General features: G+C 39.9%; 1 protein-coding gene across 3 annotated transcripts in view; it reads left to right on the top strand.

Moving 5' to 3' along the window:
- Positions 1–20,798, top strand: part of lpp (LIM domain containing preferred translocation partner in lipoma) — a 176,495-nt gene that overhangs the window by 50,421 nt on the left and 105,276 nt on the right. For all 3 annotated transcript variants that reach the window (XM_026159643.1, XM_026159644.1, XM_026159645.1), the window contains one exon: positions 13,392–13,585. In XM_026159643.1, coding sequence (XP_026015428.1) covers positions 13,396–13,585 — 190 coding nt within the window. In that variant the 5' untranslated portion in view covers positions 13,392–13,395. The remainder of the gene's footprint in view (positions 1–13,391; positions 13,586–20,798) is intronic.

Genomic DNA, 20,798 nt, shown 5'->3' with positions numbered 1-20,798 from the left:
GCCCATTTTGTTTCTTTGCAGTTGATCTAGCTCACGTATTGGTCACATTTCTTGTCTTTGTTGGGGTTTTGCTGTATTTTATCTCTCATTCTTTTGCATGTCTTTGTGGCCTTTTTGTGATTCTTGCTCACAGCTTTGTCTCTCTCTTTTGACATTTTCCCGTCATTTTCTTGAGATGCACCCACTCGCGTGCATAGACTGTGCATAACAATTGATATAACCACTGTTGAAACCGTACCATTTGATAACCAACATCGTTTTATGTTTTTGGAGTCAGAAGCTACTACATTTGCATGAGAGGGTGGAGTGTCAAATGATCAATTTGGGCTAGCAAACATGGTTAACAAGCTGTAGTCCCAAACTGTGCAGGTGCATCACACAAGACCTGCACCAGCTAATTAGTAAAAAGTAACAATAAACTTAGAAATTCACTCATAAACGAATATGACAAATAATTTGGCTTGACAGACTTATTAGAAGCCAAATTATTTTTCAGATAATTGTTTTAAAAATGCTCCACAAGGTATCATTAGCTCAGACACAGTCTAAACGGCTAGTTTGGGGATTCTAGTCAGTGGAGGTGAGGCTTGTCAGATGATGATCAGCTACAGCTCTATTTGTCAGGACGCTTATCGGCCACATACCTAAATTTAAGAGACTAAAATGTAAAATTGGAATTTTTTTAAGGGAGTCCTCTGGTGATTGCCTTGTTTTCTATAGCCAAAAAAGCCTTGAGTGCACTTGAGAGGAAGTGCAGGTTTTCACACTGGAAATGTCTGAGGTAAAGATCACTGTTGATGTTAGCGCAGCTAGCTTAAAAACCGAAACTTTGATTTATCTGTAAGTGACAGTGGTGTGCTTTGAGTGCAGTGCTTATTTTCTATCGCTTAAGTGGTGTTTTTTGCATTTGCTTTTAAGGATTTTGCATCTATTTATGCATCTTTTGGCTTATTCTCAGAAATAAAGCGTTTGCGATTTGCACGTGTCTTTATGGTTTTTATGGCGTTTTGTTATTTGCATTGCTTGTGGTTTGTTGACATCTTGACCTCTGGGCTTTGTTTATTTATGCAGACACGATCACCACAAACAAATGTGAGTTAAAAAAAAATAAAAAAAATACAGGAAAGCTGTTGCTCAGATTGTAGGTTTACATTTAAAAAAAAAAAAAAAAAAATTCTTTCTTTGGCTGAGAGAAAAATCTGAGGATCGTAATCTACAAACACACTCTGTACTGTAACCAGGCTGCTGCTGTAAGGGTCTGAAGTCAGATCCATCCTGCTTGAATACATTTCAGATGATTTAAAAATGATTAACTGAAAACAGCAACGCGACCTTTTCATTTCTCAGCCGCCGCCGTCACCCCCCCCCCCCCCCCCATCAGCACCTTTTTTCTTCTTCTTCGTTGCTCAGGGTGGTTGTGCAGGGTGTTTGATGGGGGATGGGGTTGCTTGTCTTTGTAGTAGTCACAGCTCCAAATCTCATTTGTAATGGTTATCAGCTGGTTGGGCTCTTCACAATAGCTAATGGGGAAAACAAATCGGTATTTGCCATGTTTATCATTTGATTAACCTTCATATTATCCCTCTGTGTAATTAGCCTAATTATGAGAGGCTTTACACTGACACTCTGATATCGCTTGTATAAACAGGTCTGAAATTTCTTGGCCGTGTTCAAATGGAGCGATACTTTTCTTTAAAAACTGAGTGTGTACCAGACATGTGTTGTAAGTTCCATCAAGTGATAAAATTATAAAATAATCTAAAATCCACAGACACGTCAAACTGCCTTGTGCAGAAGGGTCTTGTTGGTAGATGTCAAACAAAGAGAGTGCGCCTAGTGTAGAAGCAGACAAGGAACCGTTAATACCCGTTGCAGCAACCCGCCCAACAAGTTTGCTCTTGCATCTCTGGGGAAAACTTGCTGCCTGCTCGCTTTTGTCAAACCTGAGTCTGCCAGCTCTCGTCAGATCTGCGTCCGAGTGCAGACTGGATGAGTTGTGATCGGGACCCTCTTCTTCCCCGAGCTCTGAGCATACTTGCTTTGACACAACAAAAAGGTGATTTTGCCTGCTAGCCTCCTCAGTCCCCTTTGTCATGGCCAGTTTGTGTCAAGCGCTGGTGCAATGACTGACTTACAGCAGGTGTTGAAACAAGACAGATTGCAGCTCGTATTAGACGTGAAGTTACTTCACAGTAATGTATCAAGACCTCCGAAGACCTTTTCTTACCTTACAGTTCATTTAGGCCTTTTTGTGACTGTGAGGATACAACTTTAGTTTTAGTGTGATGGCTTCTCTTGTAAACTTTTCTTGACCAGACCCCAGAGGGCTGTGGGGCAAATCTGGACTTCTACCACAAGACATGTGGCCTTGACATCAAATATTTTAAGTGACAAAAAGTGTTTTTAAAACACAGCACTATGCTGTAAATATAAGACTAGAGGAAATAAAAGGAAAACTGCCATTTATTTAGAGTAAATAATTCCATTTAAATCTAATAAAATAATAAAATATAAGCAATTACCAGCTGAATAACCCATTTATAGTCTCACTTTAAACCCTCATTTACTCAACTGCCCATTTATTTTGTTTGTTTTTAAATCATCATAAGATCTCTTGAGACTTTTTGGCTTTTTGTTGGACAAAATGAGAAATTTGAAACACCTTCGTGACCAGAAAAGAAACAAAAATTGTTTTAGTCTGAAACCTTGGTTGGAAGACACATACACACACATTGTTTCCTTGATCCGCATCAGAGTTGTTGAATTGATTTTCACCTCATAAAACATTTGCAAAGCCAATATTTCAAATACGTATTTTAGGTCAGGCATTGCTTAGATTCGTTGTTTTCCCCTTTGATCTGCGTTGGAGCTTGGAAGTATTGTTCTCTACATTGTGCCTTGTTACACTGTTTGGACAGTACTGACAGCTGCAGGGAATCAAGTTCGGAGCAGACTAGCGAACTTGTAAGGCACAAACATGTTGGGGTATCCATTGTTAGGACGCAGCTGAAAGATTTTAAGGAAAAAACTGGACAATACGCAGATTGGTATTGATTTCTTGCCTTTTTTAAAGATGTAATGTACATAACCTTGATACATTTAAACAAAAATACCCAATAAAAAAGAAAATCTTTGACACCATCATCAGATTAAAGTACTGGTCTGTTCTTTTATCTCTTAGGGGCCTTACCAAGACCTCTCACTGTGCTGGGAATTAACAGAGATGTTCTACTCGACCTAATCCACGCCATACATGCTTCACAAGCATAAGTAAAATAAAGTGATGCCTGACATTTAAGTGCAGAGAATTGCTTATCTTGTCTAGAAAAGTACATCCTTACTTTGAGTATTACATTTACACACAGTAAAGACCCAGACTTGTCAGCTGGATTATTTGTAGGTCATAGTGTGATATTGCCCGGAAGAAATTATAGGAAATTGCAGCAAAATACTCCATGCAACACAGATTGCAACAGAGTCCCTGTGTTAGATTACTACTTTTATTGTCGTTATACTATGTATAACAAAACTTCAGAGCGGGTACATCTGCAGGTGTAAAAAGAACAAGCATGCAGTTATTTATACAGTAAATCTAAAAAAGTGACTATGTATATATTTTAAAAAACTGCTAAATATATAAGGTATATGCATGATCTGGTGATGAGATAGGAGATGCGGTCGTGCTAGGGAGTAGCATGATGATGCAAGTATTTTGTCATTTCACAACGACTTAATTAAGGGTAAGCAGTAGTATTCTAATCTCTATGATATTGCTTATCGATCAAGGAGCACTTGGCTGTGATATTGTAAAGTTATCAAAGTTATTTCAGGAGGAGGTTTAGGTGATGCAGCCCAGCCCAGGTGTTTGCATCGCCATGACTCCATGGCAAAAAGCCAACAAGAGTTTTGTTATCTTTTGTGGTATTTCATAAAATAGTCCCTGTGGGGACTAAAAGAGTGTTACTCAACTCTTTATTTCATCAAGGTAATTGTTAAAAAAACTTTCATGATTGCTTTTTAAGCATAACTGCAATCACAAAGACATGAGATGCTAACGTTAAGCTGTAAATGAATTACACCACAGTTGTATGAGTTCAGTGTCTCCATCGCTAACCTCCTGTGTGAATGTTCCCTGTCAGCTTCGACACTTTTCTAACCACTTTTTTAGTAAACATCTACTTAGAGCCATGCAACAAACTAAAAGTAATTCCCTGTTTGGTGATTGCAATGTCAGAATTCTAGCCAAATAGAGTATGTCAAATACATTCAAAAAATCTATTGAACTTATCATTTCATAGTTTAAGACTCATTCCTGCAGCACAGTATTCTATAAGAAGAAATATTTGATTAATTTCCTGTATTTTTATTGACTGCTAATCAATTATGCTGATGTAAATAGAGCACGTTTGGTCTAAAACGAATGGAGAAATGACTAAATTGCCTACAGCGGTAATGAAAGATGATCTTGTCGTGGAGCTGAACTGTTTGCCGTGTCTGTGTTTCAGAAGATGATGTTTGACTTACCCAGCCCTCTGATGCCCTGACACTGCTATTGCTCCTCTACTATTAAATTTTTAACACTAGAAAGAGGTCTAAAACAGCCTTTTGCTTTTATTAATATGCCAGCATGGCATGGTGTCAGACTTCTGGCACCTTCAAATATTTACCCTTGTGCACAAAACATTTCCGGTTCCGTAATGACCTCTTTGCTTTTCCCTGTTTCCAAACAGTGGAACGTATCGCGCGGGTGCTTGTTTGTGTAATGTCGCGTTAACCTGTTCAGCTATTCAACCAGCCCTCTAAAGCAGAGCAGGTCCAGTGCTGGAAAGACTCAGCAACAACCTCCTGCAGATGGGAACCTTTAATTTTTAAAGCATTTTCATTCGCATGGCTGATCCTCTGCACACTGTGTCACGAACCGTGAGTGCTAATCCCAGTCACCAACCACCTCTTTATTTAGTATGAAAAATCTTCCAGGCAAAGTGGATCTCCTTCTTCATCTCTGTAGTGTCTTTTTGAAGTAATGTTTTGATTGGTGCCCAGTGAACCAGATTTGTGTAGCTTGAACTGAACTCTACTCATGGGACAAAGACCGAGGTGGAAACCAGCGTAATTGCCCTTTAAATCTTAGTTCACCTTTTCTTATAAAGATATTCTCATCTGGATGCCCATGCAAATACATTATTTCAGTATTTGTTGTTGAGAAGCAGTTTGTTGTAGATTAATGCAAAAAATCAGAAAATGAACAGTTTTATGTTTTAAGAGTGTCAAACATCAAAATGCACAAAACCTCAGTGGTTGTGAAAACATTCTGTAACTATTTGGGGTAAAAGGGGTTAAATTTAAACCCTGCACCAATTTTGATTTTAATTAAAAGCCATTTTTACTGATGCCATGCATGCAATGCATCTGTCATCATCAAGGTCAGGTGTTTAAGCGCTTAGTAAGTGGTCTTTTGTGTCCTTCCTATAGACTGACGTCGGTTCCAGATCTGAATACCGAAGCCAATGTCCAACTGGTTAAATCTTCATTCTTTCTAATGGCCTGCAGGGGGCGACTCCTCTGACTTTAAAAAGAATTGTGAATGTATAGAGGCAGAACCAGCCCAAGGTTTTATGAGTTCTTAAGCAGAAATTGATTTGGGGTTAGTATGTCGAAGGCATTTGACTGTGTCCCTCGGGTGGTCCTGTGGGGGGTCCTCTGGGAGTATGGGGCCCATTGCTAACAGCCATTCAGTCCTTATACAACCGTTGCTGGAGCTTGGTCTGCATAGCCGGCAATAAGTCGGACTCGTTCCTGGTGGGTGGTGGGCTCCACCAGGGCTGCCCTTTGTTACCAATTCTGTTCCTAATTTTTATGGACAGAATTTCTAGGTGCAGCCAAGTGGTAGAAGGCTTTCACTTGGTCTCAGAATCTCATCTCTGCTTTTCGCGGATGCTGTGGTTCTGTTGGCTTCATGGGTGATTGCCTCCAGCTCGCCATGGACCAGTTCGCAGCCGAGTGTGAAGTGGTGGGAATGAGAATCAGCACCTCCAGATCTGAGGCCATGGTCCTCAGCTGGAAAAGGGTGGCGTGCCCACTCCGGGTCAGAGACGAGTTCTTGCCCCAAGTGGAACAGTATAAGTATCTCGGGGGCCGGCCCCTGCGATAAGCGGAAGAAGATGGATGGTTATTATGTCCATTTGTAACATTATATATGTTGCAAAGCCATTATCGTGGCTTTACTGCACTGCTGCCTTTGGTTTCATACGTCACCTCATTGCATAGACTTTGAGGTTTCTGTTTAACTAACATCTTTCTGTGTGCACAAAAATATACAAACAACTTGTCTTGTGTGACATTTTGCATGCTCCTGGGGTCCCCTGTTAGTGTGGGGCCTTAAGCAGCTGCTAAGTCTGCTTATGCCTCAGGCTGGCTCCCTATAGAAGTCTATGAGGGGGAAAAAACAGCTCTTGGTTTCCTTGATGTGACCTCCGTAAACACTTTCCTGTTAAGTTTTTGTTTTAAAATCTCCAGTGTCATGTCCTATTTTAAGAAAAATAATGTCCATTTCTTAATAATAGTTTGGTCCCATTAGCATCAAAAACATAAAGTATGGCGTAGCTTGTTATTAACAAATCACCTTTGATAAATGCATGAGTTATAGTGTCCCATCACTTTCTCAGTCAGATCTCATCACATCTTATTTCAAAGACTCAGCTCAAACCCACATAACAAGACTTTGATAACCAATGTTTGAAGTGAAAGTGGGCACGTCTATCCATTATATACATTTTGTGGTCGTGCCTATTGCAGACTTTACTCTCATGGCTCCGGGTGTAGATTTCATCAAAATGACTTCAGACTGGTATGCGCTGATACCTGATGCCTTCCAAGTGCAATCAGTCGATATTGAGCAGTAGTAAAAAAAAAAAAAGTAACAAGGTAACAGTGAAGTTTTTGAGTTTTTGTCCATCCATCCATTTTCTTCCACAGTCGCGAATGCATTATCAAATACCAATGCACTCAAATCTGCCAGGTTCAGTATTTATCTAAAAAGGATTAAATTACAGTAATCCCACCCACCACAGCAGATTTATGATCATCTTTTTTAGGGTCTTCCAGCTTCTTGTTTTGGTTTCCTGGGCCATGATGCTTTGCTTCACTCTCCTCAGTTTTTTTAGCTGTCGAAAACTGCGATGTAGAAGCTGCTAGAGCATTTTAAAAAACAGAAGCTTGTGAACTGTGTGTGTGTTTTCTTATCTTTTTTTTTTCCGATAGGTTTTCGACATGTGATTCAGCTCGCAGCCTCAGAAGAGTTTTTGCTAGAAAGCATGTCATCCTTTATCCTCCCCCAAAAATCTCTGAACCTTGCCATATTATGTTAGAATTCAGCTCTCTCAGTGGTCCTCTTTGGATGGTTTTGTTTGATAGTTTCCTTGGTAGATATGAAAGATTAATGCAGCAGAAGCACCTGCAGCAGTTCCTCAATGACAGCTGTAAAAGTGCAGCGGAACAGCTGTGAGAAGACAGCCCGGCTGCCGTGCCCCCATAAAACAAACTGTTAAACACGGTGTCACCGCTTTGTGAGTCATCCTGTAACTGCCCCGGCTATCAGAATTGATTTTTCTTCCATGAGCTCCAATAGTGTTTTTTGTGACTGCGAGTGCACCTTCAGTGCGATTCCTCACTGTTTTGGTTGTCTTTGTGTGTTCATTTATACATGTTTTCTTCCACTTTGTGTGTACATTCTTATTCCAGAACACAGAAAAGGAGGTACAGAAGGGCCTACTATAACAAATTATCTTCGTTATGGTAGAGAAAGGCCTGAAGTAGGAATTGCAATTGGTCCACGTGTTTAGTCAGAAGATGTTTACAGCAAACCTTCATATACGTATGTCCTGTACTGCAGAAATTGTAATTGTGTGGTTTTCCTCTAGTTGCTTTTATTTCCTCCCACAGTCCTAAGACTGTGGTGTAGACTGTGGGTGTGATGGAAACTGCAATGGCGTGAATATGTTCATCTACCTGTTATCGACTGATGGTCTGTCCAAAATAAACCCCCTCACTTTCTCAAGCTGAAAGGGGAATTCCCCTGATCGTACAAAACAAAGTGCAGTTACAGGTGTGAAAGAGTTGCACGAGCACTTCTTGAGGGCAAAGAGGGAATTGCACAAAGTGCATCATCAGGGTGACGGCCATAACTTAAAAATAAAAGGTGGGAAGAAGCTTGAATGTCTAGCAAAATGGCCTGTGGTTAAGTTACACATCCTAGGTTTGAACAAAAATAAAAATAGCCGCCGTGTGGTTCTGCTGAACTGTTCGTGACCATTTATTGAAAAATATGCCCATCATGACAAAAAAACGATAGTTTGACATTATTTTTTGTGACATATCTGCTGTTCCAACGGTTGGTGCTCATATTAAACATAACCAGAGTATCACACATTTTCTTATATATAGTAATCCCTGCATTTCCTTTCTCTTCTTGGACCCCTATGATGCCACGGAGTGGGATTTATAGCTTACTAGAAGCCCCACCCACCTGTCATTTAAACTTTATTTGTGAGGGACAGCCAATCGTAAGAAAGCTGGCTTAAGTTATGTGGAGTTGGTCTTAAAGGAGTAGGAGCTAAACAAATCAGTGGAAAATGCTCCTGGAGAGAGGACCTGAAAGCAAAGTGCAAAGCAGAATAAACTGATCACAAAAAACAAGTGAAACAAGAGAGGGTGGGGCATCGTAAAGGAGGGATATCAGACACAGGTATAAATAAAATACCCATCACACAGCAACCATCATTTCATCACTCTACCAGTGTCACATCATGTAATCAGGACTACAGGGAATACTTCTGGATGTATTCAGGATGATCATATATAATAACCATATTTTTGATACTGAATTTGATTATTACAGCCCACACGGGTTAGAAGAGAATGACTTTATTGTCAATATGAGTGGACAAGTTGCCTTTGGTTCACCAAGTCACAGATCAGTTCATAATAAATATACAGTCATCCACATACCTTAATAAAGCTTCAGTAAAATTATAAGTAAAATACATCACGGCAACTACTAATTGCATTTGGCACAAATAATTCCTCATACACAGTATTAAGCTGTACAGCACTAAACAAGAGGCGCAGCACAGTTAAAACATGATTGTGATCACACTGTGGTGAACACAGGGTCAGCAGCAGGGAACCGCACCCCTATCTGACACACTGATCTTCCACATTCATGTCTTCTAACAGTTTAGGCAGACCTCTGGTTTAAGCGTCTTTAGTCTTGTGTGGCTCATAGCTGATAACTTTTACTCTGTCATGCTTCTGTAGAGATGAGGCGTTGGGAAAGACTGGCCTAAACACTTCCTGTCACTGAAAATCATAATCACTATGCACGCATGTCATAGTTGACGCACTTTAATTCTAATCAGATCAGTTGTTAGATGTGGAAACCTTTTCATCTCTCTGTATTTTTTGTATATTTTGTGTCTCGTTGTATGTCACCATTTCAAGCCTTCACATAACGGGCTCTGCTGGAGTTCCTTGCCACTTTTCGTGGTCCTTTTTCAGCACTGAGTGTTTATTAGACAGGTTTAAATGTAAGCTGCCACTGCAGTAGATGTGGCTTGCTTGCTTCCACCCTCAACCTCATCTGTGAAAAAGCCAGTCTTCTGTTATTTACACAAAGGAGAAGCTTTGGACTGCTGAAGTACATTTCTGAAATAAACTGCTCTCTAGAGTAGACCTTGAATGGATAAAATAATGGCACTTTAAGCCATATGAAGCGAGTGTGTGTTTTTCAAATAGTTTATTTTTTCATGTTTTAAAAGAAGGGGGGGGAAAAAAATCATTTGACAGATGAAATGCTGAAATGTACGCATACGTGTGACATGCCCGCGTGCAGCCTTTTTGAGCTTAAAAAACCCCTGCCAGGGTGCCTCCGGGGTAAACTGCATCACAAGTCACTGAACCATATTGATCATAGTCAATTAATATGTAGCGCACAAAAGATTGCGAGAAGACCTGCTGAGGAAGACTGCTGCTATGAAACGGCGCACTCCCATCCAGACAGTCTCTAAAGCATCCAGGAAGTGGCTTCGCTTTGCAGCCCTGAAACCTTAAAATCGCACGCCGCTCCAGAGCACTGTTATTAAACTATTTTTAAAAAGAGGTCACATTTTTTTTAAACACAATCAGAGATTTTTATTCGAGGGCAGTCCTGAATTATTATTTCAGTGCAGTCGTGATTTTCTGTTTAAAATGAAGGCCGCTGCAATTTATAAGCCTAGCTGATCGCACGCGTAATCTATGAATCACAGGAATGATTATATGCTGAAGTCATCAGTGAAGTGGCTTCTGTGTTGTGCGCTCGGAACGGCACAGAAGTCACTTGTTTTGCAGAAATTTTATTTAAAATAACAGATGTGAGTGGGTTTAATGTGCACTTTAGGGCCCAGTATCCATAAAGCGACGCCCCGCTGCGCATTATTTGCCATCGCCAAAGAATGCAACCACACACTGACACAGAAATTTTCCTTTCAGGATGTCACATATTGAGTCTTACTCACACATCCTAAGATCATTTCTTCTCTTTCCCTCCTTTTCCCTTTCAATTCATCTTTTATTTTGTTAGCCATTTGAGCATTGGGAAATGAAAGCATTTGCATTGAAAGGACAGGTGGGTGTGAGACACCAGCGAGCGTCTGAATTGTAGCATTAAGAGCATGAGAGAAGGGAGGGGGGGGGAATCAAAAGTAAGAACCATTCAGACGGCAGGAGGAGCAGGGATTTGAGCAGATATTAAAAGATGATTGTGCGTGGGCTTTTACTGCTGTGCTCCGGAGAAAGAATGTAAACCCTGTATCAGTCAGAGTGAGGATAATAAACAGTAAAAACATCAGAACACAGCACAACAAACACAAACAAAAAGAAGGATGGGGAAAAGCACGCCGTATAAATAGTTCAAATATTTCAAGTGATTTCAGAATGCGATGGTGAAATACTGGAGGTTTGTGTCCTCAGCTGCTGCAAGTTCCTCCACTCTGTGGTGGTCTTCCCTTCACTGGAACTGTGTTACCGACATGCATGTTAAACAAAAGCATCGGTTAGAGGTGAGACTTGGTGCCATTTTGGAACATTTTGATAAGTTCGACTCTCATGCACCAAAAACAAAGACAACAGAAGCAACATGAAATTAAGTAATAAGTAGTCAAGTGTTGTTTCTTTGTGTGTGCGTGCGTGACTGTGGATCATTGTTCTGTCATTCCCAAACACTCATCTGATCTCATTTTTGACAGCTACATCAACGCTAAAAAAAAATCATTGATGGTTACATCAGGGTTACAGCATTTTTCAATACTCTTTCCTCTTCCAAAGTCTTTTTGTTTTTAAAGTACTTTGTTGTTTTCACCGCTCTTTGTCTCTCATATCACTCTTTTGATTTGTTGATCTCGTGCCGACATCGCAAGCAAATGCGCAAGTAAAGAAAGTGAAGGCTCAGAGTCAGAGTTCAAAGTGATTTCCTTTCGACTTTAACGCTTGTTGTTGCTTTATTAAATCGGACACTTTGCTGCATGTCAGAACACGCTGTTTATTGCCTTGTTTTTCGTTTTACAGCGTAATTCTGCCAGACGCTTTCAAGCAGACTCCGTCGTCGGGGAGAAAAAAGTAGACGTGAGCTGTGTACGCTTATAATTGGTGTAACTTGTGCTGCATGTGGATACAGTGGCCTCAGTCACTTCTTTTATAAAGCAGAAACAGTGACACATAGAAGGTGTTTAATGCAGCAGGTCGGGTCTCACTGAAACTGTCAAACTCACATTGAACTTGAGCAATTTAAAGAATGTGAGTAAAAGCACAGTTCGTACTGTTGTCATGTAAAGCTGGGGGTAAATATTCAGATTTTTAGTCGTGCTTGCAGGGTTAGGGATGGATGTTTGGAGACAGAGACAAAAGCAAATGGTAAATGGATTTGGTTTTTATATGGTGCTTTCTACTCATGCCCATTCACACGCATTCATACAAGCACTTTTTTCATTGCTAACGTTCATACATGGTTAGTGCACCCATCCTGTTGCCAAATGTCAGCCAAAGGTGAAAGGGCAGTCTAAGGGCAGGGTTTCTGTTTCATGTTATAAGTAGGGATGTCCCTAGTGACTAAAATCCCGTCCACACGTAAACGCAGAAATGAAGGAAAACGCTGCTAGGAACATGCCAAAGCAACAGGTGGCGATATATTCCTAACCTGTAGAAATGTTGGCCAATCAGAAGTCTAGAAGCCTCGGTGGGAAATAGTAAACAAAGCTGGGGCATAGAAGCAGAGCCGAGTTGTATGTAATACGTAAGCATTTAAACACTGCAGAGAGTACAATTAACAGTATTGTAGAAATTAATTTCACCGAAACAATAACGTGGCGCACAGTGTGACGTCAAAAAAGGCGCACACCTTTGACGCTGCGTTTTCTGCGTTTTCTCCGTTTTTCTCGTCCACACCTAAATACAAAAACTGAGTTTTCGAAAATATCCACCCTGGCAGGCATTTTTAGAAATCTCCGTTTTCAGTGACCGAAAACGCCGTTTACGTGTGGACGAAAGGTGCAAACGCATAGAAAAACCTGCGTTTTCAAAAATACCCGAGTACGTGTGGACGTAGCCTAATTTTCAAAAAATAACCAACTAAAAGTAGAACACTCCTGATCGCAATACATGGGTTTTAAATATTTAAGAGCATTTTGAAACTGTTATTGATGTTATCAAATTATATTTTAGTTGCTCCTGAAATGTGTGGTCGTTGCTTCATCTATAACACACGCAATGTTAGTTTGCTGACTGTGGCTGATATCAGCCGTGCTTACTTCATCCGATTAGGGTCCACATGTTGGTGGACCTTAAACCTACGGTTGGGCTTTGCTCTATTAACATCACTAGTTTACTTGACAGTCCTTCACAGTAGTTTTCTACATCAGAATGCTTCAGAACTGACCTGGTTAGCATGTCTTACTTTGGACCTTACTTGTTTCCACATCACTCGGAGAGAGTGGCGCAACGTCTGTGGGCTCCTGTGTTACAATTAGTTTTACAAAACGAGTTCAAAAAGTGAAGAAATAATCATGTAAATGTAGTAATTTATTGCTGCTTTACCAATTTAGCTGGTATCCATACACTTAGCATCATTATTTGTCCTGTGAACAATATTAATGCTCCCGCTTGCCATTGCAGGCTGTAATTTGAGAAGTAAAATCTCCATTGTCTCTGTTTCCTCATCGAGTATGCATGCAGAGAAACCTGCGCTTTGTCACAGTTAACATCACACCCCACCCGTTAAATTTGTTGTCCCACTTTTAATTTCTGCATCACTATTGAGTTTGCAGCCCCTGACTTTTAATAACTCTGTGTCCCCTCCTTAGAACCATGTGGAACCCAGTGAGTGAGCAGACAGGACAGGTGACTGCCAGGATGGAGACCACTCCATCTTTGGGTAGTGCGAGCATCTCCGTCTCGCAGCAGCAGGCACCTAAGAAGTTTGCACCTGTGGTCGCCCCCAAGCCCAAGTTCAACCCTTACAAACAGGTGGGAGAGGCCACACTCTCCGAGCCGGCAGGTAAGCACACAGTCTTCAAATTGCTTCAACTAAGAAAATATCATTATCTTACAAAATAATTAAAATGTCCCACTTTGCAGCATTTATTAGTAATATGATATTTCTGTTGTTAAACTCTGCACTCTCCATGTTTAGTACTCGCCCATATTTCATCTTCTGCAGTTAGCAGTAAACCCGTCCTACCCTTACAGTGGTTACAAGTGCAACAGAGTACATTTTAAATTTTACTGTTGAGTGTCTTGGGCATTTCTTTATTCAGCATTATATTTAACAGTTACTGAGACAGAAATCTAAGTGTTAAACTGAACTGCTTGTTCAGTGAATATTCCCATGTGTACTTGATATTGATTTCCATACAGTACAATTCATAAAACATACATACGATATAATTTCATCCCTAAAAAGCTCTGACACTAAAACATATATGACGTGATGCTAAACGGCATTTTCTTTTTTATCTTTTTCTTGTTCACTAATCACTAATATAATAAAGTTTACTGAAGTATGGAGCTTACAATACTCTGGCTATGATGTGTTAAGACTGAATGGAAAGTTCAATTCAATTCAGTTTTATTTATATAGCGCCCAATCACAACAACAGTTGCCTCAAGGTGCTTTATATTGCATCTTAAAGACCCTACAATAATACAAAGAAAACAGAGAAAACCCCAACAATCATATGACCCCCTATGAGCAAGCACTTTGGTGAGAGTAGGAAGGGAAAACTCCCTTTTAATAGGAAGAAACCTCCAGCAGAACCTGAGAGGGCTCAGGGAGGGTGGGGGGCAATCTGCCACGACCAGTTGGGGTTAGGGGAGGAAGACAAAGACAAAGACACGCTGTGGAAGAAAGCCAGAGATTAATAATAGGTAATGATTACATGCAAAGAGGTCTATTAACACATAGTGAGTGAAAAAGGTGATGGAAGAAGAAACACTCAATGCATCATGGGAATTCCCCAGCAGCCTAGACCTATTGCAGCATAACTAAGGGAGGATTCGGGGTCCTAACTATATCCTTTATTAAAAAGGATGGTTTTAAGCCTAATCTCAAAAATAAAGAGGATGTCTGTCTCGTGAATCCAAACTGGAAGCTGGATCCACAGGAGAGGTGCCTTGAAGCTGAAAGCTCTGCCTCCCATTCTGCACTTAAATACTCTAGGAACCACAAGTAAGCTAGAGTAAGCCCACAAGTAAGCTTACAGTTTCAGGGTGAAGTGCTCTAATGGGGAGATACGGTACTATACGATTGTTAAAACAAGATGGTGCCTATTCAAGACCTAGAAGTAATACACACATGAACTAGTTTGTCAGCATCACACTGAGACAGGATTTTTCAAATTTTTGAAATATTGCACAAATGAAAGAAAGCAGTTCTACATATACTAAACTACACGTATAACTCCAGGTTTTCTCACAGTATTACTAGAGGCCAAGGTAATGCCATCCAGAATAAGAATCTGGTTAGATACCATGTTTCTAAGAATAAAATCTAATAGATAAAGTTGGGTGTCATCTGCAGCATCTGCGGCACTAAGATCTAGTAAGGCAGATACGTTTTCATTTATTATGTAAGTGCTAAATTACACACATGAGTTTGTTCACAGGTGTGTAAAATACCAAACACTTCTTTAGCCATTGTCAAGATGAAAGCCAACGTGATCTACAGTCACTGCAGCACAGTTGATGAGAGTGCGGCTGTGAAAAACGTTTGCACATTATTTGGGTGACCTGTAAAGGATGCAGCTTAGCCCGAGGAAGTAACCTGTGAAGAGTGACACAGAAAAGCAAAAAGTTTCCATAAGGCATCTGCTCACATTAGAAAAACATATTTTTAAAAGATGGCAGCTTCACCTCGTTTCATCTGCGCCGGCTTTACCTGTAAAACTGGAAAGTTGGACATGTTTGACTTTATAACTGCTGCACTTTTATACTGGTCCAGTTTAGGTTAAGAAATTATACCTGATCGTTAAATCATTCATTAACTGGAGGCCAAGCTTATGCAATCCAGAGTGAGAATCTGGTTAGACACCATTTTTCTAAGATTCGTAGAGCCGAGTACAATAATCTCAGTTTTATCTGAAGCAGAAAATTGGTGTCACGGGTTGCCGGGCAAGCCGTCTGGTGTGGACCCAAAATGCAGGCACTGGCTTGATGCGAGTGAGCGTTTTATTTACAACCAGCGATATACAAAAAAAAGCGAGAGTGGTAAGGACAGCACTAAGAAATGACCTGAACTGGGGGAAAATTAAAGAACAAATCTGGAACACGCCACATACAGGAAGCAACGTGGGATGAGGGCAGAGAGACGCGGAGAAACGCCAACTAACGCATACGAGCCGACAAAGAGCACAGACCGACACCCACTATATATACACACACACGCAATGACACACAGGAGGGAAGCACAGCTGATCCTAATGGACGTGATGACAGGAAGACACAAGGTGAACACAGTGTGAACAGACATAGACCATCAAAGTAAAACAGGAAGTACACTGTTTTATAAACACACACTGAAAGACACGAACACAACACCGGGATACAACAAGACACAAGAACCAAAAAACCCTAAGGACTGATACCCAATCAGAAGAAGCTAGAAAATAATAACAATAAAGTCAAAACGCTGGGTCAGCGACCCCAGGACCATGACATTTAGAGGTCATCTGGATCTTGATATCTTTAAGACATTCGTGCAGTTTAACTAATTGGTGCGTGTTATCTGGCTTCATGAATAGATAAAGTTGGGTGTCTTCTGCATAGCAGTGAAGATGTATGCTATGGCTTCTGATGATACTGCCTAAGGGAGGTGTGTATAATGGAAACAGAATGGGTCCTAGCACTGAACCCTGTGGAACTCCATAATTAACCTTAGTGTGTGAAGACAATTCTCCATTTACATAAATAAATTGGAGCCTATTAGATGGTTATGATTCAAACAGCTGCAGCACAGTACCTGTAATAGTTACAGCAGGCTCTAATCGCTGTAAAGTATTATGGGCAACAGTATTAAACACTGCACTGAGGTCGAGCAGGGCAAGTACAGAGATGAATCTGCTGTCAGAGGCCAGAAGATGATCATTTGTAACCTTTACATTTATAACCATTTCTGTACTGTGGTGAGTTCTGAAACCCGACTTTAAATAAATCATAACTCTGCAGATGATCTGTTAGCTGTTACAGCTACTCTTTTGACATTGGCCTATAATTAGCTAAGGCAGCTGGATCAGCTAACGGTTTAACTACTGCCAGCTTGAACGTCAGTGGTACATAACCAATGCTACAGCTGCTTGTTCAACAAATATTCCCAGGTGCACTTAAAATTGATTTCCACACAGTATAATTCATACAATGTACATACAACATGATTTTCATCCCTAAAAACCTCCTTGATGAAAGACTATGATAAAGAGCCTTTTGTTTTTATTTATTTATTTGTTAGTTGGAGATCGGTTGATCATATTTAGGATTGAAACATTAATTAATCGTAGGACTTTTGTAGGACTGGGGTATAAAAGACACATTGATGATCAATTGGAGAAAAAGAGTCTAAATAAGTAGTAAATACTAGTTAACTAGTTAATATTAAAGATAATATTAATATTAAAGAAATGATTGCAAACTGAATTTAGATCAATATTAAATAGATTATGTTTAGATTTTTAACCATTCAAACTGCTTTTATGCATTTTTACTTGCACATTCATACAGGATCTTGTTTTAAGAACTTTATATTTGACACCCAATCAGGATGAGTTATAGATTGATGCAGGAGCAGTGGATCGAGCTGCTGACCTTCTGATTACCAGAATAGCCTTGGTAAGGCTTACACTTAGGGCTTCATCAGGTGTCCCTGAACCATCCCTTAGATATGCTACTATGGGCCCGGGAACTTCCCATGATGCACTTCAGTTCCTCTCGGCTCCCTTCTTTTCATTCCCTGTGTGTTTATATGCCAGGACTCCTCTCCTGTTTAGTTTTCTATGAGCTGGTGTTATGTAAATAAAAAATGAATTGAACAGACGACCCGCTCTGGCTCCTGAGCCACAGCTGTGCACAGCTGCTGTGTTTGGCTCACAGTGTGACTAAACACCTAAAATTAGCCTCATGAAAGCGTCTCTAGAAACTTTTACAGAGGTCTTTCACATAATCAACCATCAAAGTTGTTCTGACCTTCTTGTTGCTCTTAGATTTGGAGAATTTCTAGGTAATGTTTGGGTTATTATATCATCCTGTTCTGTAGTCCTCTGTGAAATGGGCGGTTTTATTTGCTTTATTTTTGAGTTTCCCTTAAAAACTGGATAATTCACCAGTTATCGCCTGTTTACAATATTGAATTTCTGGTTATTAATTGTGGCAGAGGTGTTATTGCATGTCTAATTTACAAGCAGTGTTGGCAGTGTGGTTTGCAGTCAAGTGTGAGCGCAGGAAGCCTTGTGTTGTCTGCTTTTTTTTAGGTCCCCTGGGAGCTGATGGCTTGTTTTTGTGGGAAAAAAAAAAAAAAAGACTCTAGTGCTGCAACTTCATATGCAATACGTGTTGAAATGTAAGGTTATAATTAAGATTGTTATTAAGAATGTCATGTTATATAAAGATTATTTAAAATAAAGCTAAAATATGTGGATTCCACTTTGACGTGGAGTTGCTTATAATAATCAATTTTCTTTTTTCTAAATTCATATTCTTCAGTAGAAAAAGGAAGCAAATGGAATTAAATCTGTACAGTGTGCTGTATATTTTTACCTTTATAAAGTCATACTTTGCATTAGCACACGTTTTCTACAGCACAATAATAGGAAGACGTATGCAAATTGTTTAAAAAATCTTTTTGTTTAAATAAGAGAGCAGACGAGAACACAGGAAGCGGTTTTTTTCTTTTACTGCCAAGAAATAACACTGAAACCTGAAACATTATGACCTACTCAGAGCTACTTATAGACTTTTTAAAGGAATTGATGCTTTTATTTTGCATATGCTCCTATTGTAAAGACGGAGCTGCAAACACAAACAATAATATTCTCTGTCCTCACTTTCCCTTCCAGTTATGTGTTGTAACGTGAAAATTATCTAAACCTCTGCCCTCAAACCCCCCCGAGAGCCCTAGATTTCCAAAACAGGGGAAACGGTTATGAAATTCACCAGGACGAGAGCACACTGTCAGGCTGAAAACACTGCTGTCTGTAGGGGTTTGTGGTTTGACTTACAGACCGTCTTGTACTCCAGATGTTGGTGGTGTAAAAATTGTTCTTAGATGGCTTCTTTTTGAGCTCTGCCCACCATTTGAGAAAAATAAATAAAACAACAATTGAAGCTTTAAAGCAGCTTTTAAGCTTTCAAAATCAAAACTCTTTATATGCTTCACACAAGGTGACACGAAGCCCTTTTCGTAGAAAAAAATTAAGGTAAGAGGAAAAAAGCTGAAGGTGTCACGAAAAGACACATTGAGTACATTCCCTGTACTAATATACAGTTTCACCTTTTATTTTGTCCCTATAATTGTGTTATAAACAAAGAACAGAGAGAGCTTGTTTACTTGATCATCAAGTTTTTTGAAGTCTGAGAACAATTCTTGTAATTCTTATGAATTCTTATTGTGATAATGGGCAATTCTATAACATTGTTTTAATGTACTTGCACTTAAAATTTATATCTGTGTCCTTGACTTGACATCTTTAACCGCAGAAGCTGCATTTATTGTTGTTATTTCCCCACTGTATGAGCTAGAGTATTGAATGGAAAAGACCCCAGGATGGAGCCTTGAGGAACACCACACTGCTCTTTTACACACGCAACACCAAGCTTCATCACTTCATTTCACACATCAGTGATTCTGTTGCACAAAGCAGACCTTGTTCATCTTTAAACTTTGAAAGCCAACATGACCTACAAAGCTGAAAAAAATGTTTGCACACCATTTGGGTGGCCTGTAAAAGATGTAGCTTAGTAGAAGTAAACTGAAGAGTGACACAGAAAAGCGAAAAGTTTCCATAAGATATCCGCTCGCATCGGAAAAACATATTTTTAAAAGATGGCAGCTTCACCTCGTTTTACCTGTAAAACTGGAAAGTTGGACATGTTTGACTTTATAACTGCTGCACTTTTATACTGGTCCAGTTTAGGTTAAGACATTATACCTGATCGTTAAATCATTCATTAACTAGAGGCAAGGGTCAACTTTACTGCTGTTGGATTATACGGCACCCATCTTCAAACTCCTGCCCTCAGTTTGATTTCAACTATTACACAAGCTTCATCACTTCATTTCACACATTAGTGATTCTGTTGCACTGACAGCATCTTTCCAGAGACATATAAACGCCCGCCAAAGTAATCAAACCATTGCTGGTACATTATATTTTCCCAGGAACGCATTTTGCCATGATGACAGAGACAGACTCACATGGTGAAAATAGCAGTTGTGACAGATTTGGTGAGGTTAAGCTGATATTTGTGAGATTAAATTTGGTGATATGTTAATTTTTTTCTGTGCAGCCAGACTGCTGCTGGTAAGTCACAGATATAGAAATTTGATAAGATTAAATATAAAGAAAGAAGACTCATGTTGAGGTTAGGTGAAGTGTAACTGAGAAAGACTGGGTCTGAGACATCATCTAGGTTTGCTGTGCGTTGCTTTTAGAGCTGGTTGTGCAGCTCTTTGGCTTTGTAATCATCAAATCCACTTTCTCAGATCCCAGAGAGTCATAACTGGACAAAGTTTTGTCGTCCTTGCTGGCATCTTTTCGTTGTCGTCATTATCAGCAGAGTTGGTTGTGCAGTGTGTTTGGTTGGGGTGAAGGAAGATGATGTGGAAATGTGTGAATCCCAAGTAGAGTGAGTCTGGGAAGAGGAACTGGAAGCGTGACCTGTGAGCAGGTTGTTAACCATCCTGCTGAGTGTCAGGTGCTTTCTCTTATGTCTGACCAGTGGCTCTTCACACTTTTTAATATTTTTTTAATGTTGAAGCCCATCAGTAGTCATTCCCACCTGTCTTATTGATTTAAAACTGTATTTTAGTTACTGCATTAGAATTACCTGAGCAGGGATGTTCCAAAGCCTCTTTAGCCTTCTACCAGGAGGTCCAGGATTGATGTTGGTAGGGCTGAATCCATAAGTTTTGCCCATTTTGCTCATCCAGATTAATCCAGCCAGATAATCCCAGTAATTACCATGGATGATTCATGCTTTTAAATCTGTACATTTTGGGAGAGTTC

Source organism: Astatotilapia calliptera, chromosome 23 (assembly GCF_900246225.1).
Source record: "Astatotilapia calliptera chromosome 23, fAstCal1.2, whole genome shotgun sequence".
Taxonomy (NCBI): domain Eukaryota; kingdom Metazoa; phylum Chordata; class Actinopteri; order Cichliformes; family Cichlidae; genus Astatotilapia; species Astatotilapia calliptera.
This window is presented reverse-complemented; position numbering and strand designations above follow the sequence as displayed.